The sequence below is a fragment of the Convolutriloba macropyga genome, chromosome 5, assembly GCF_964194025.1.
Source record: "Convolutriloba macropyga chromosome 5, txConMacr16.3, whole genome shotgun sequence".
NCBI classification, from domain to species: Eukaryota; Metazoa; Xenacoelomorpha; order Acoela; family Convolutidae; genus Convolutriloba; species Convolutriloba macropyga.
Genome location: NC_134472.1, coordinates 39,280,483 through 39,294,532, shown reverse-complemented (window position 1 = coordinate 39,294,532; position 14,050 = coordinate 39,280,483). Strand labels below are relative to the sequence as shown.

The 14,050-nt window shown below is 35.7% G+C and overlaps 1 protein-coding gene across 1 annotated transcript in view; it reads right to left on the bottom strand.

Moving 5' to 3' along the window:
* The window catches only part of LOC142340364 (uncharacterized), a 269,135-nt gene that overhangs the window by 39,739 nt on the left and 215,346 nt on the right, over window positions 1-14,050 (bottom strand). Inside the window, exons 16-18 of the mRNA XM_075390938.1 lie at window positions 13,603-13,677; window positions 1,165-1,372; window positions 700-905 (exon numbers count right to left, since the gene is read on the bottom strand). Of these exons, the coding sequence (XP_075247053.1) occupies window positions 700-905; window positions 1,165-1,372; window positions 13,603-13,677 (489 nt within the window). The remainder of the gene's footprint in view (window positions 1-699; window positions 906-1,164; window positions 1,373-13,602; window positions 13,678-14,050) is intronic.

Genomic DNA, 14,050 nt, shown 5'->3' with positions numbered 1-14,050 from the left:
CTACAGGGGCTACTATCAACACCAATAAGCATTAGAGGTGGTAACTAAGACTTATAGGAACGACGTTCAAATAGCGGGCATCTAAATTGGGCTTATGAGTTATCCCATTTCTATTTCTGACTTCAATTTTTTATACCGACTCTGTTCATTTGAATTGCTTTGCTTAGCAACTGATGTTCAATTTCACTTTTAGCAGAATGAGAGAAGAGAGAAACTAGCCTAGAGAAGTCAAACAGATTTCACGCAAAATGTCGAAAAAGCGGCAAAATGGTAAAGCGAAAAAAAGTTTGACGAAGTAAAAAAAAATACGAGCGCAATAATAGCCGGCTGAGAAGATGAGGGCGGCTATTAATAACCTAAATGTGAGAACTTGGCGAACTCAGAAGAAATACCGTAAATCTGCTTTACCATTTTATCCAACAATCTCATTTTCTTAACTCTACTCAACCTCTGGTATAGAACTTTTAATTTACATAACATTTGATTGTTCATTTAGCTGAACAGAACAACCTTTAATCAGTTTTTTTTACAGATCCCAATTTGACGAGAGCTATTAAAAACAACTATAGGAAACGAGTAAGTTGCAAGCAAATAAGTGCTCACATATTTATCGGAGGCAAATGCGCATCTGTAATTTTGAGCACTGTTTCTCTTTATGAGAGCGGTAAAAGCAATTAGATTTGAAAAGGAACAACTAACAGCTCTGTGGAGTGCAGTGTTGTGTCTGTGATCGACCATGTTCACATTGGCAGCACTGTTGAGGAGAATGTTCAGACACTCCAGGTGTCCCTGTGCTGTCACGTACATCAAAGGAGTCCTGCCCAGTCTGTCAATACAATCCACGTCAGAGGGACTCTCTGCATTCTTTATCAACACTCGCAACACGTTCGCATGTCCATGAGAAGCTGAAGTAAAAAATACTTTCTCAAATGTCCAGTCGAAAAAAAATACACTCCTTGTAAAAAAATTGAATTAACTCTATTTAAACTAAATTCATTCAGCACTGCATTCTAAACAGCCTTTTTTCAAGCGATCTTTTTGCAGTGATCATGTATCTTTTCCAGTGTGATTATCTATTATTTTTTTCAAGTGATTATCTATCCGAAAATCAGAATCAAAGTGATATTTTAAATTTTACTTTTTAATGCTGTGTTTTTAACTAACCTGCAGCGTGATATGGTGTCTTGTCGGACACGTTGTCATAGGTGAGCACAGTGGCATTGCCCTGTATAAGCAGAGTCTCCACGCAACTCAAGTGTCCTCTAAGCGAAGCTAAGGAAAGAGGAGTCCTCCCGTCCGGGTCTCTCACATTCACATTCTTGTCGCTGCATTCCAGTAGCATCGACAGTACCTCATCATGACCATGATATGCCTATGGCAGAAAAGCCCAAAATTATGCAGTGTTAGGCTATAAGATTGCTTCTTGCTCTGATATTGGACCATCTTTCATGGAAAAATAAGCCACGACAGATCTATTCAAGTAATCAAAACACGACATATCTATTCAAGTACTCAAATCAAGAAATTTGGGCAAAAATTGTCGATGTTTGGTCACAGATTAACGATGTGAAATAAATTCGATCAGTAAAGAGTTTCAAAATGGTACCAAATTGGTTATTCAAAACAGAATTTCCCAACACCCCACAACTGCAATTTAAAAATTAAAAATAACTGAACAAACAGTTGAAGCATTACCCAGCAGAGATCTGAAAAACACCTGTGAAAGCTTTGGTTAGTTCTGACAATAAATTAACTTGTTCACAAAAAGGTCAATTTCTCTCAGTGAAACGCTTAAAGGCTAGAATCAACAAGGAGGCTAGCGCACTTGTGTTTTCACACAGTTAGTTGATTTAGCACTCAAAATTAATATCAAGAAAAATCAAATTGCTGATGATAACCTAAAGCTATTCACGTTGATTCAAGCATTTAAAATGTTCGCCAGAAGAATGAAGCAAATATTCAGTACTAAATTTTTTATTAACCACAAAGTGTTAAATTCATGACCTTTGTTTTTTTTAATCATGGTTGAATTTGCCTGTCTACAGTTTAGGATTATGAGATTGACTCTTGAGTCATTCTTGATTAAAATTCATAATTTGAATTAGAACGTTTGATGCTTTCTTTAGCTCATCCCTCGTTTTCTAATTTTCTTGTAACTTATATTAACGTGGACATTGCACGAGAAAATAGTTTAAGTTTTAGTCGAAGCCTTCCAACAAAAAGAAAGCAATTCAAAATTGGATGACTTCGAAATCAGCTTGGCTTTTTGCACCTGGAAATGACCATCGTCTAGTTAACGGAGAAAAAAATAAACCGACAAATTTCGGAAGAATTGCTCTTGAACGACAGGCGACGCAATTTAATTCAGGGGTTGTAGCCTAGATCAATTTTTCTTTAGGGGTGCAAAAACCTTTCCGCCTCCGGGATCCGAACCACTGACCTCCCGATCCTCAACCAAACACACTAACCACTGCGCTACGAATCACTTACCTCTACTATGCTACGACCGATTTTATATTAAGCAACAACTAAACAACCTACAAGAGATCAAAGATTCAATTATAACAAGCTTTTTTTCGGAGTGAGAGCAGTAGAGATCACTCAAAAATGAAGAACGAAAGCATGAAAAAGTCACTTGAGAAGTCAAAGAATGTTCTAGAAGAAAAGCGCAAAATTGTCAAGCGAAAAATGTGCATAAAAAACATAGCCGGTAGAATACCGGAAACGACTCGAATCGTAGTGCATTATAATCTCTAACCTAAACTTACCGAAATCAAAACATCAAAATAGACAAGAGAAAAAACAAAAGTAGCCCAACAAACCACATTGAAGTATTTTAAAAATGCCGACAATTTTGTAGGTGCGGGGGGAGCTAGGTGGGTACATAGGTTGGGGAGGTGCGTAGTGCTGGGGTAGTTGGGGGGGGGGGGTAGGTGGGGGTAGCTAGGTGAAGGGAGGGGGTAGGTAGGTAGGTAGTTGTTGCGGGGGGGGGCAAAAAAACAACTAACGTCGGCGAAATTGTTCCCAAACGATGGGCGAGCGGTTGGCTTCGGTATAACACGGGGCTCAGCGATGCTAGCATTGGGTGGGGGAGTAGGGGGATTCAACCGCATTTTTAGAGACTGGTTAGGCGTAAGGCTCTAGGAGAACTTAATGTCTTTCGAGCGCCAAATTAAGAATCGCTCTTTTCACACCATGAACTAATGAATACTTCTTTTTCTTAATTTCGGTGAATTGCATACTTAAAAACTAGTAAACAGCTAGGATCAGAAATTGGATCTTTTCCGTTTCAACCGAGTAACTTAATGTCCTGCTGGCCTCATCAACTTATCCAGATTGTTGGGTTGGCATTAAGAAAAATCGCATTGAAAACCAACTAGCAGGCCCGCAAAAGCACCACAAAAAAATCATTTAAAAGAATAGGTTTTTAAAAAATCAGATTTCTTTCGCACCACCTTGTGCTGGAACCCCTGCCTCTCGTTCAACAGCCATATGTATTTTTTTACGCTGGGTCTAGGAAATAAACCCCCACGGAAAAAAAACCCACTTAACTTTAGATAGCAAATAAACCCCCACGGAAATAAACCCCCATTTTAAAATTGAACTTCGGTTGTGATAATTTGTTTGGTTGTGATAGTTTCATATCAACTCCCACGGGCCGCTGACGCATGGCCATGGCCCGCGAGGCATAGCCAAACGCGCTAAATGCACAGTTCTTTATAAGTAAAGTGGGGGTTTATTTCCGTGGGGGTTTACTTCCTATCTGAAATAAAGTGGGATTCTTTTCCGTGGGGATTTCTTTCCGCAACCGCGTTACAATACCGATGCGTTTGGTTTAGTATATAACCCCAAGCACCAGCAGTTTTTTGTACACCCCGTACACAGATATTGAACTTCTACATGATGGCTTAGCTAAACGCAGGTAAAACGGTAAGGTGCAAGTCTAATGAGCAAAGATGAGGCGCTTAAACATTCAAGATATATAAGAGAGGCAGGAAAAAAACAGAAAAGACTGAGAAAAAGAAAGAGAAAGAAAGAGAAGAAAGGGAGAGCAGAAATATATATAGATAAAAACATTAATAGACATGAAAGAAGCAGAGAAAACACTGACAAGACTAAAAAGAATAAGGGAAAAAAGAACAGAAAAGCAAGAAAGAAAAGACAGAAGAAAAAGAAAAGCAAGAGATGACAGAAAGGTAAGAGAAAATAAAGGGAACCGAAAGAGAAACAAAAGATAAGAGAGAAAAAGAACAGAAAGGAAAGAGGAAAAAAGAACGAGAGAAAAGACAGAAAGAAAGAGAAAAGGCGGGAAAAACCAGAAAAGAGAGCCAGAAAGAAGCATAAATGGAAGAGAAAAGACAGAAGAAATAGAGAACAGAAGGGCAGAAAAAAAGAAAAGAGGGAAAAGGAGAGCAAAGGAAGGGGGAACAGAAAAATAGAAGAGCAAGAGAGAAAAACGGGATATGAAAGAGGGAGAGAAAACACTGAACAGAAAGCTAGAAAAGAGATAAAGAAAAAGACACGCAAAAGAAAGAAAGACAGAGAGGTATGAGAGAAAGGCATGAGAAAAAACAAAATGGAAAGAGAAATGTAAGCGAGGAAAAAGACAAAAAAGAGAGACAGAAAAAGAAGGAAACGGAAGAGAAAAGACCGAAGAAAAAGAGAACAGAAAATACAGCGAGAAAATAAAGAACAAAAGAAAAGAAATGAAGAAAAAAGGAAGAAACAAAAAAAAGAACAGAAAAGCGAGACAAAAGAAAGACAGAAAGAAGATAAAAGCAAGAGATGACAGAAAAACAAAAACGTTTCAGAAACCAAAGAGAAACGGAAAAAAGATAGAAAATAGAAAGAAAAAAAGAAAGGCAGAAAAAACCAGAAAAGAAAAAGAAGAGAAAAGAGACAGAAAAGGGAGAGAGGAGAGAAAAAAAGCAGAAAATAGAACAAAAATAAAAAAGAGAAAGAGAGAAAAGGAGAGGTAAAAAGACAGAAGAGAGAAAGAGAGAGAAACAAAGAAAAGGATGAAAAGGAAAACACTGAAAGACCAATGGAAGAGAAAAGAAACCGAGAAACTAAAAAAGAAACCAAAAAACCGAAACGACCATCGAAAGAGAAAAAACTGCAAAACCAACGAGAAAAGAAAGTCAGAGGAAGAGAGAAACGCAGATAGAAGGAAAAGAAGACAAAGAAGAAAAAGAAGAGAATGAGAGAAACGACAAAGAGCAAAAAAAGGAGGAAAAAACAAAAGAAAGACTAGTGAAGAAAAAGAAAAGAACGACGGAAAAAAAGAGAAAAAAAAGGCAGAAAAGAAAAACAAAAAAAGGGAGAAAACAAAGAGAAGAGAAAGGCAGAAATTAGAGACAGAAAAGGAAGAGAAAAGCAAGAGAAAAAAGAAAAGCAAAGAGAGAATAGAAAGAAAAGGAGAGGTAAAAAAGACAGGAGAAAGAGACAAAAAATGAAAGAGAAAAAACAAACAAGACCTATGAAACAGAAAATCCGAGAAACCAAAAAAGAAAAAGTAAGACAGAAGAAAGAAGCAAAAAAAAGAAGAGAGACAGAGAGAGAGAGAGAGAGAGAGAGAGAGAGAGAGCAAAAAGGAAGAGAGAAAAGAAAGGCAGAAGAAAGCGAACAGAAAAGAGAACAGAAAAAAGAAAGCGAAAAGAAAACAAAAAAGAAAGAGTAAAGAAACAGAACAAAGAGGCAGAAAAGACGAAAAGAAAAAAAGAACAGAAAGTAAAGAGAAAAGCAGAACCAAAAGACGGAAAAAAAGCAAGAGAAAAGAGAAAAGTAGAAAGAGAAAATTAAGAGAAGAGGATAGAAAAAAGAACGGAAAAAGTGGGCGAAAAATAGAAAAGCAAGAGAGAAAGGGAGAGATAAAAAGACAGAGGAGAGCGAATGGAAAAACAGATAATTGAAAGAGAAAACTCAAAAAAGACCAATCAAAGAGAGAAAAGAAAAGGAAGGAAAAGATAAAGAAAAATGAGCAAAAACTAAAGAGAAAAGTAGGCAGAAGAAAAATAACAGAAAAGAGGATAGAAAAGAAAGAAAAAAGACAGACCGAAAAGAGGGAAACAATTAAAATAGAAAAAGCAGAAAAAAGGAACAGAAAAAAAAGGAAAGAAAGAGAAAAAAGAAAAGAAAGGCAGAAACGAAAGACGGAAAAGAAAAAGCAAGAGATGTAAAAAAAATAGGAGAGAGAGAGAGAGAGAGAGATTAGAAAAACAGAGAAATGAAAGAAAACACAAAAAGGACCGATGAAAGAGAAAAAGAAACAAACAGTAAAACAGAAAAAAAAAGACAAAAGCGAAACCAAGGAAGAGAAAAGAGGGAAAGAAGAGACGAAAGAGTGCAAAAGAAAAAATAAAAAGAACAGAAAAAAAGAATAGTGAAGAAAAGAAAGAGAAAAGAACGACGGAAAAGAAAGAGAACGAAAAAATAGAAAAGGCAGAAAAGGAAAACAGAAAAAAAGGAGAAAAAGAGAAGAGAAAAGCACACACGAGAGACAGGAAAGAGAAAAGCAAGAGAAAAAAAAAGCAAAGACAGAATAGAAAGAAAAGGAGAGGCAAAAAAGAAACGAGAGAGAGAGATAGAGAGAAAGAGAGACAGTAAAAAAATGAAAGAGAAAACACAAAAAGGACCAATGAAAGAGAAAAAAGAAACCGAGAAACCAAAAGTAAGACCGAGAAAGGGAAGCAAAAAAGAAGACGGAGAGAGAGGGAGAGCAAAAAGGAAGAGACAAAAGGAAGGCAGAAGAAAACGAATAGAAGAGAAAGAGAACAGAGAAAAGAAAGCGAAAAGAAAAACGAAAGAGAAAGAGTAAAGAAACAAAGAACAGGCAGAAAAGAAGAACAGAAAAAAAGAGAAAAAAAGAAAAGAAAGAGAAGAGAAAAGCAAAAACGAAAGACCGAAAAGAAAAAGCAAGAGATGTAAAAAAACAGGAGAGAGAGAGATGAGAAAACGGAGAAATGAAAGGAAACACGAAAAAGGACCAATGAAAGCGGAAAAAAATAAAAGTCAAACAGAAAATAAAGAGAGAAAAGCAAAACCAAGGAAGAGAAAAGTGAAAGAGAAAGGAGAGAAAGAAGAGACGAAAGGGTGCCAAAAAAGAAAAATGAAGGCAGAAGAAGAACAGAAAAATAGAAGATAAAGGCGAAAAAGAACAACAAAAAAGAGAAAAAAATAGAGAAAAGAAAGAAGAGAAAGACAGAACCGCAAAGCAGAAAAGAAAAACAATAGAGAAAAGAGAAAAAAGACAGAGTGAGAGAGGGAGGAAGGGGCGAACAACAGAAATGAAAGCGTGAAAACACAAAAGACCACCAAAATAGAAAAATAGCTGGCAGATAACCAGAAAATAGCCATAACATCTCAAAAAATCAGTAAAAAACAGACCAAGAAACGTCTTTTCATTGAAGGCATATATGTTATATTTTGATTAAAAATCTGAACAAGTTTTTGCTGCCTGTATTAGCTGCTCTCAAATAACCTTCATTTAGAGTGACACACACCCATTTGACCTTATCTCTTTGAATTAAAGTAAATAAAAGTCAATTTCAAAGTCATATTTGAGAGTGAGGTAAGTCAAGTGTGACCAAAATTTTAATCACGCGAATGAACAAAAAAAATCGCTCCACTAAGAGCGCAAAATGAAGTCACGCACGCACTTCAGATGAAACTGCATGAACGAATGAACAAAAAGCAAATTTGAAGTGGTTGTGACGTCATATTGTCGCAACAAAAATCGCGTAGACGAAATAAAAAAACCAAGAGAAGGCCAATAATAGCCCCAGCTATCACTGTGCGGCTATTAAAAAGAAACCGAGAAACCAAAAAAAGAAAAATGACGTAAAAGAAAAAGCAAAAAAGAAAAAAAGACAAAAGAAAGAAGAGAAAAGAAACGAAAGGGAGCAAAAAAGAAGAAAGAGAGAAACGGAGAGTAAAAAAGAAACAAAAGAAATAGAGAAAGAAAGAAAGCCGGCGATACGAAAGAGAAAAAGAAAGGCAGAAGAAAACGAACAGTAAAGAAACAAAAGAAAGAAATAAGACAGAAAAGAACGAGAAAAAAATAGCAAAGATCTTCCTAGAGTCAAAACCAAAACCCGAACATATTCTTCCAAGTCTAACTTCATTTGCTCTAATAAAACTGACAACAAAATTTAGGTTAATTAAACTTCAGCTGTTAGATCTCAGTCTCATAAGAAGTTTAAACAACTGAAGTTTAATTAAACTAATCATTTGTTGTCAGTTTTATTAGTGCAAATGAAGTTAGGCTGCAAAGCATTTGTTCGGGTTTTGCTTTTGACTCTCGGAAGAACTTCTCTTTCGTTTCTCTTTCTTTTTTGTCTTTTTCTCTTTCTTTCGTTTCTTTACTGTTCTTTTTCTTCTGCCTTTCTTTTTCTTTCTCTTTCGTTTCTCTCTTTTTTTCCTTCTGTATTTCTTTGTTTCTTTTCTATTTTGTTTCTTTCCGTTTCTCTTTCGTCTTTTTTGCTCCTCTTTGTGCCTCTCTTTTTTCCTCTTTCGCTCTGTCTTGTCTCTTCTTTTCTTTTTTCAAGTTTTCTTCAAGGTTTTCTTCAAGTAAAGTTTAATTACCGAAATGAAATCGAAGACAGAAAATTGTCCATATAAGGTTATTTTAATGCCGCAGTGACAACTTTTTGTGTAACGTTTTAAAAATCTCCGTAACATAGATTGATGCGATTCTTCTCATCAGAAGTTAATACGCAAGATGTTCGTGCGACTGATTGGGTTTTTAAAATGATCTTTTGCTTCACTTTTTTCAATTTTGTTTGAACTAAGTCTCATCGAAGCATTAAACAAAATTGACAAAAGAAGCAATATATGATTTGAAAAACCAAATCGGGCACGCAAACATTTTGCGTTATAAGTTCCGCTTAGAAGAATCGCATCAATCTATGTTACGGAGAATTTTAAAACGTTACACAAAAGCTTGTCACTGCAGCCTTACTACCTAGCTAACTAAAATCATCTTATACGGACATTTTTCTATCTTCGATTTCAATTCAGTAATTGAACTTTACTAAGAAAATCTTTATTTTGTCAACACCAGTGATGCATCAGCACATATCTTTCAAGGACTATTTTCGTGTAATAAATGGATTCAGTTTGTATTAGCAGTTTTTCAGTCATTGACCTACTTTTGCACCCGAAGTTATTTGGTCGTTGACCCTTTTGGCACACGCAGCTTTTCGGTCATTGACAGTTTTTCGGTCAATGGCCTATTTTTGCATCCGAAGTTATTTGGTCGTTGACCCTTTTGGCACACGCAGCTCTTCGGTCATTGGCAGCTTTTCCGTCAATGACCAATTTTTGAATCCACGCCTATTCAGTCATTGACCTTTATGGCATATATAGCTTTGACTATTTTGGTCATTGACTATTTTGGCAACAGCAGCTTTTCGGCCATTGACCTTTATCAAAATGCATAAAAGACGCTGTGTTGCATCTTTAAGAGGCCTTAAAACATCTGAAGAGTAAGAGCTTAAACACGGTGGTATAGGTTTTCGAAATACGTTTAATATATAGAAATAGATATATAGTCACAGGAGGAAAGACATGGAGCAAAAAAAAATGTGTGCAAAAAGGAGCGAAATGGAAAAGAGAAACGCATGCGACGTTAATTGGCAAAAGTCCCGATAAAATACGCGCCTCACCTGCTCCTTAGCTCAACTCATTGCGCTTCCGCTTCTCAACCCCTAGACCCAGGTTCAAACCCGACTGTTGTCAGTCGCTTTCTCAGAAAACCATGTTTAAGGGCCGTTAAAACATGTGAAGATAGGCCCTTAAACATGGTGTTCAGTGGCTCTCTGTCGACGTTGAATTAATATATAGATAAGGACTAATACAAACGCTACACATTTTGTTTGAGATCAACTAATAAAGCAGAGTAGTACAAATCATATTTATATCAAATAGTTTAAAACAGCCGGCAGATTGCTGAAATAGCTGTAAAATAGGCTTGCACGCAGTAGAATACAGAGAGAAACAGATACAGAAGTGATTCGAAAAAAATATCTCCGCCGCCTAAAAAACTTTGAAATAGATAGGCCGAAGGAGAGATCCGAACCCCACTCTCCTGCGTACTTGCCGCTTGCACTAACCACTCGGCTATCAGGACCTTGAGCTCAATTCTGGTCCCATGGATTATGTTTCAGCAACCAACACAATTTTCCAATTTTCGAATAAGCGCAATTTAGGTCACGCAAAATTCAAGAAATCAAGCGCGAAAAAGCCACTGAAAAAGTCAAACTAAGAATGTTCAAGAAGGAATAAAAAACCAAAAAAGAGCAGCAGACGACGAAAGAAAAAACCACGAACACCGCAATATAACTCCGCTCAGCTTACAGTTTCGCAGCTATAAAAGCTGCATGGAAAAATTAAGAAATCTTTCTTGTTTCCGGTAAACAAACAAACCATTATTTATATTAGTCCCACAATATATTATTAAAACTAAGCGTGACAGTCTATTATTTTTTTCACTTTTACAAAACAATAAAGGGTCAATATTTTAAAAATCAAATAAATTGGCAAAGCTAAAAAATTTTGTCAAATCTTTTTGGGAATAAACAGCGCAGCTAATTTAGTTGCATCTGCGATATCTTTTCACATTAATTTTTATACGACTGAATGATATGCATTAATATTCATTACAAATATTATAATCGAAATCAAATTATTCTTCTTTTTGAAAACGGCACGCATCATTTGTGCAAAACCTCTTCAGGCCAGACAATTTTGAATTCCATCTAACTTCTGTTGGTATATTTGCATCTGCTATTACAATTGTAAGACTTAATAACTACTTTTAAATTTTAAAAACCATAGCTGCAGATTGCCAGAAAATAGCCGCAATGACTTTGTAGATATGCAGCCTCAAAAAGATAGTACAAGAAACAAACAGAACAAAACACTTTTAATAAATGCTGAGATGTTATATTGCTGCTTCTATTAAATACTCTCGAATAACCACTCACTTGACCATCCTTTTTGAATTGAAGTAAAGAATGGTTAATTTCAGAATGATGAGAATTTTCAGACGAGGTAAGTCACGTGTGGCCAAAAAAACTTAATCACAGGAATGAACAAAAAACTCTCTCTGCTTCACAACAGTGAAAAATAACGTCACGCATGCATTCAGTTGAAATTCCACGCACGAATGAACAAAAAACAGATTTGAAGTGATTGTGACTTCATATGGTCGAAAAACAGCCGCACTTGATTCTCATAACACCGATTGGGATTGAAGGATGATTAAATAAACATACCCGGCAGATTGCCGGAAAATAGCCGCCGTTGACTCCAATAAGCATGATTGGGATAGAAAGAATAGAAGATATTGAAAAAAAAGATTTTTGTACAAAAACATTTTTTAAGTCCGATGGATTTCGTAGTTGAGCATAACGTACTTCTGTTTCTTAGAGAGAGGCTACAGGTGCTACTATCAATACCAATAAGAGTAGAGATGGTCACTAAGACTTATAGGAAGGACGTTAAAATAGCGGGCATCTAAAATTGGGCTTTATGGGTTTATCCCGTTTCTACTTCTGATTTCAATTTTTTATACTGACTCTGTTCATTTTGAATTGCTTTGCTGAGCAACTGATGTTCAAAATCACTTTTAGCAGAATGAGAGAAGAGAGAAACTAGCCTAGAGAAGTCAAAAAGATATCACACAAAATCTTTTAAAAATGCGGCAAAATGAGGTAAAGCGAAACATTATTTTTATTCGACGAAGTAAAAAAACATAGCAGGACAAGTCCTGACGTACAATTCAAAGAATTTTCAATGACAATACAAAAAACTAGACCTGGAATGAACTATGAAATGATTGGGAAAACCATTTAGAAAAAAAAACCCGATTCAAAAAATCGAAAAAAATAGTAAAAACCAAAGTGAAATTGCCGCATGTGAACAAAAAACCACTAGCGAGAAAGCGAATTTTTGTTCAAACGCCGTATTCTCACTCTACTTTAAAATATCACGCCGCAAAAGAACTCGCTTTTTCGCTCCACTTCCTGTTTCGGCGTGACCAAAATCACCACTCCAATTTGACTTCAAAAATCATGAAAATGTGTGAACAGATCTTAAAAAAAAGACAGCGCCCCAATACAATTCAAATTCTTTGAATTGTAAAAAAAAATAGGAGCGCTATAATAGCCGGCTGAGAAGACGAGGGCTGCTATTAATAACACCGATTGGGATTTAATGAGACCAAATAATGAGACCATAAAAATACAACTAAATTTTGCAAAAAATTGCAAAAAACTTTTTGAAAACAAAATTCTTAACAAAAGCTCTTAATATTCTTTGTGTTATTGTCCTCAAAAACAGTTTTGAGTTCATAAAAGCAATTCGAGAACCCAGCAGCAAGATAATTTAAACTGTTTAACTGGCAGTTTTGGCCAAAAAAGAAATTGCTTAAACCATTTATTGTTTACGTTAAAAAAAACGCTAGTTTCGTCAAAACTGGCATTTCTAGCCACAACTTATAAATGGCAAACCTGTAGGCTGCAATAAAAATGCGGATTATGTATGAGCCAAACAGAGGGCAGAAACTGATCCACACCCAGAAAATAAATCAAAATTACGAAAAGGCGTTAAAGATCTTAGGAAACACTTTCAAGATAGCTTCTGTAAAGCTAACATCCATTCATTACCTTAGTTTTAAAGCTCTAAAAAGTTTCAAAAACATGAGTTAGCAAAAATTAGACAAAAGTTTCTGTATTTGTACTTGAATATGCATAAAAACTTTCTGGGTCATTAAGCTATCCATTGATGCAAAATCAGGCCTGAAAACTGTTTCAATTCTCACTAAAAGAAAATAAAACCTGAAAAATGTTTTAAAAATTCAAAAAACTTGAAGAAATTAGCAAACATAATTAAAAGTTGCATACATTAATAATATCCAAGTCGTCAAAATCATTTCTGTGATGTTAGACTCAATCCATTAACCATATTCAAGCCTTAAATGTTTTGGCATATTGATGTGAAAACTGAAAAACGGAAAAATGGTTTGACTTTGGTGTCAATGTTGGCATAAACAATAAAAGGAAACCCAATATTTTAGCTTGGCAAGTTAACCGATGACCTGGCAATGAAACTTTTTACAGCACCATGAAACTTAGACAGTCAACTTTGCCAAAAGCCAATTAAAGACAAAAAACGCAACAATGACAAAACGTGAAAAGTTTGGGCTCAAAAATGACCCTTCGAAAATAAAAACCCTTCTACTTAAACCGCTCGAAAATTTTTCACACCTTTCATTTCGTGCTTAAATATCAATAAAATTGATTTAAAAAGACACTTCTCCAATACTCTTCGAGTCGTAAAAAGGCATAGCCCCAATAGAATTCAAATTTATTGAAATGTAAAAATAGGGGGCTGTAATAGCCGACTGAGAAGATGAGAGCTGCTATTAGCCAGATGACTTTACAAGGATGAAGTACTTTGTTTTGCTTATGGGTATTGATAAAAAAAAATGATCAAAGTAGTAACCAAAAGATTAGTCGTTGGTAGCTGAAACTGCCAATCACTGATTTGAATCAATAATGATGATGTAAAAAAGTAGAGAACATTGAGACAGGAACTCACAGCTAAATGAAGTGGTGATATGTAGTTGTCCTGATCCAACTTGTACATCAATCTCTCAGGCGTCTTCTCTAGAAGCTGAAACAAGATTTCTTTCATCAAAGACCCAATCCATTCCAGTTAAATAAAGTTAGGTACCCGCTTTGCAACGAAAGTTAATGGTAGTAAAACAAGGCATTGGACGTACCAGAATAGACGGTAGAGCCTTATACAACTCAAAAGTCAAAGAGCAGAACAGTTGGTAAATGCAATTTGCTGCGTGAATCGAAATCCAACCAAAGTTTTGATTAAAAATGCCTCAGCAGACTAAAACTGAATTGAGTAATGAACTTTCAAGACTTACAAACACCATCGAGGACAAGCGAAAACAGTTAAAGCAAAAAAACGAAATCGTACAAGAACAGAAACAATTAATCGACAAACAAGCTCAAACGATCTCAGAACAAAACCA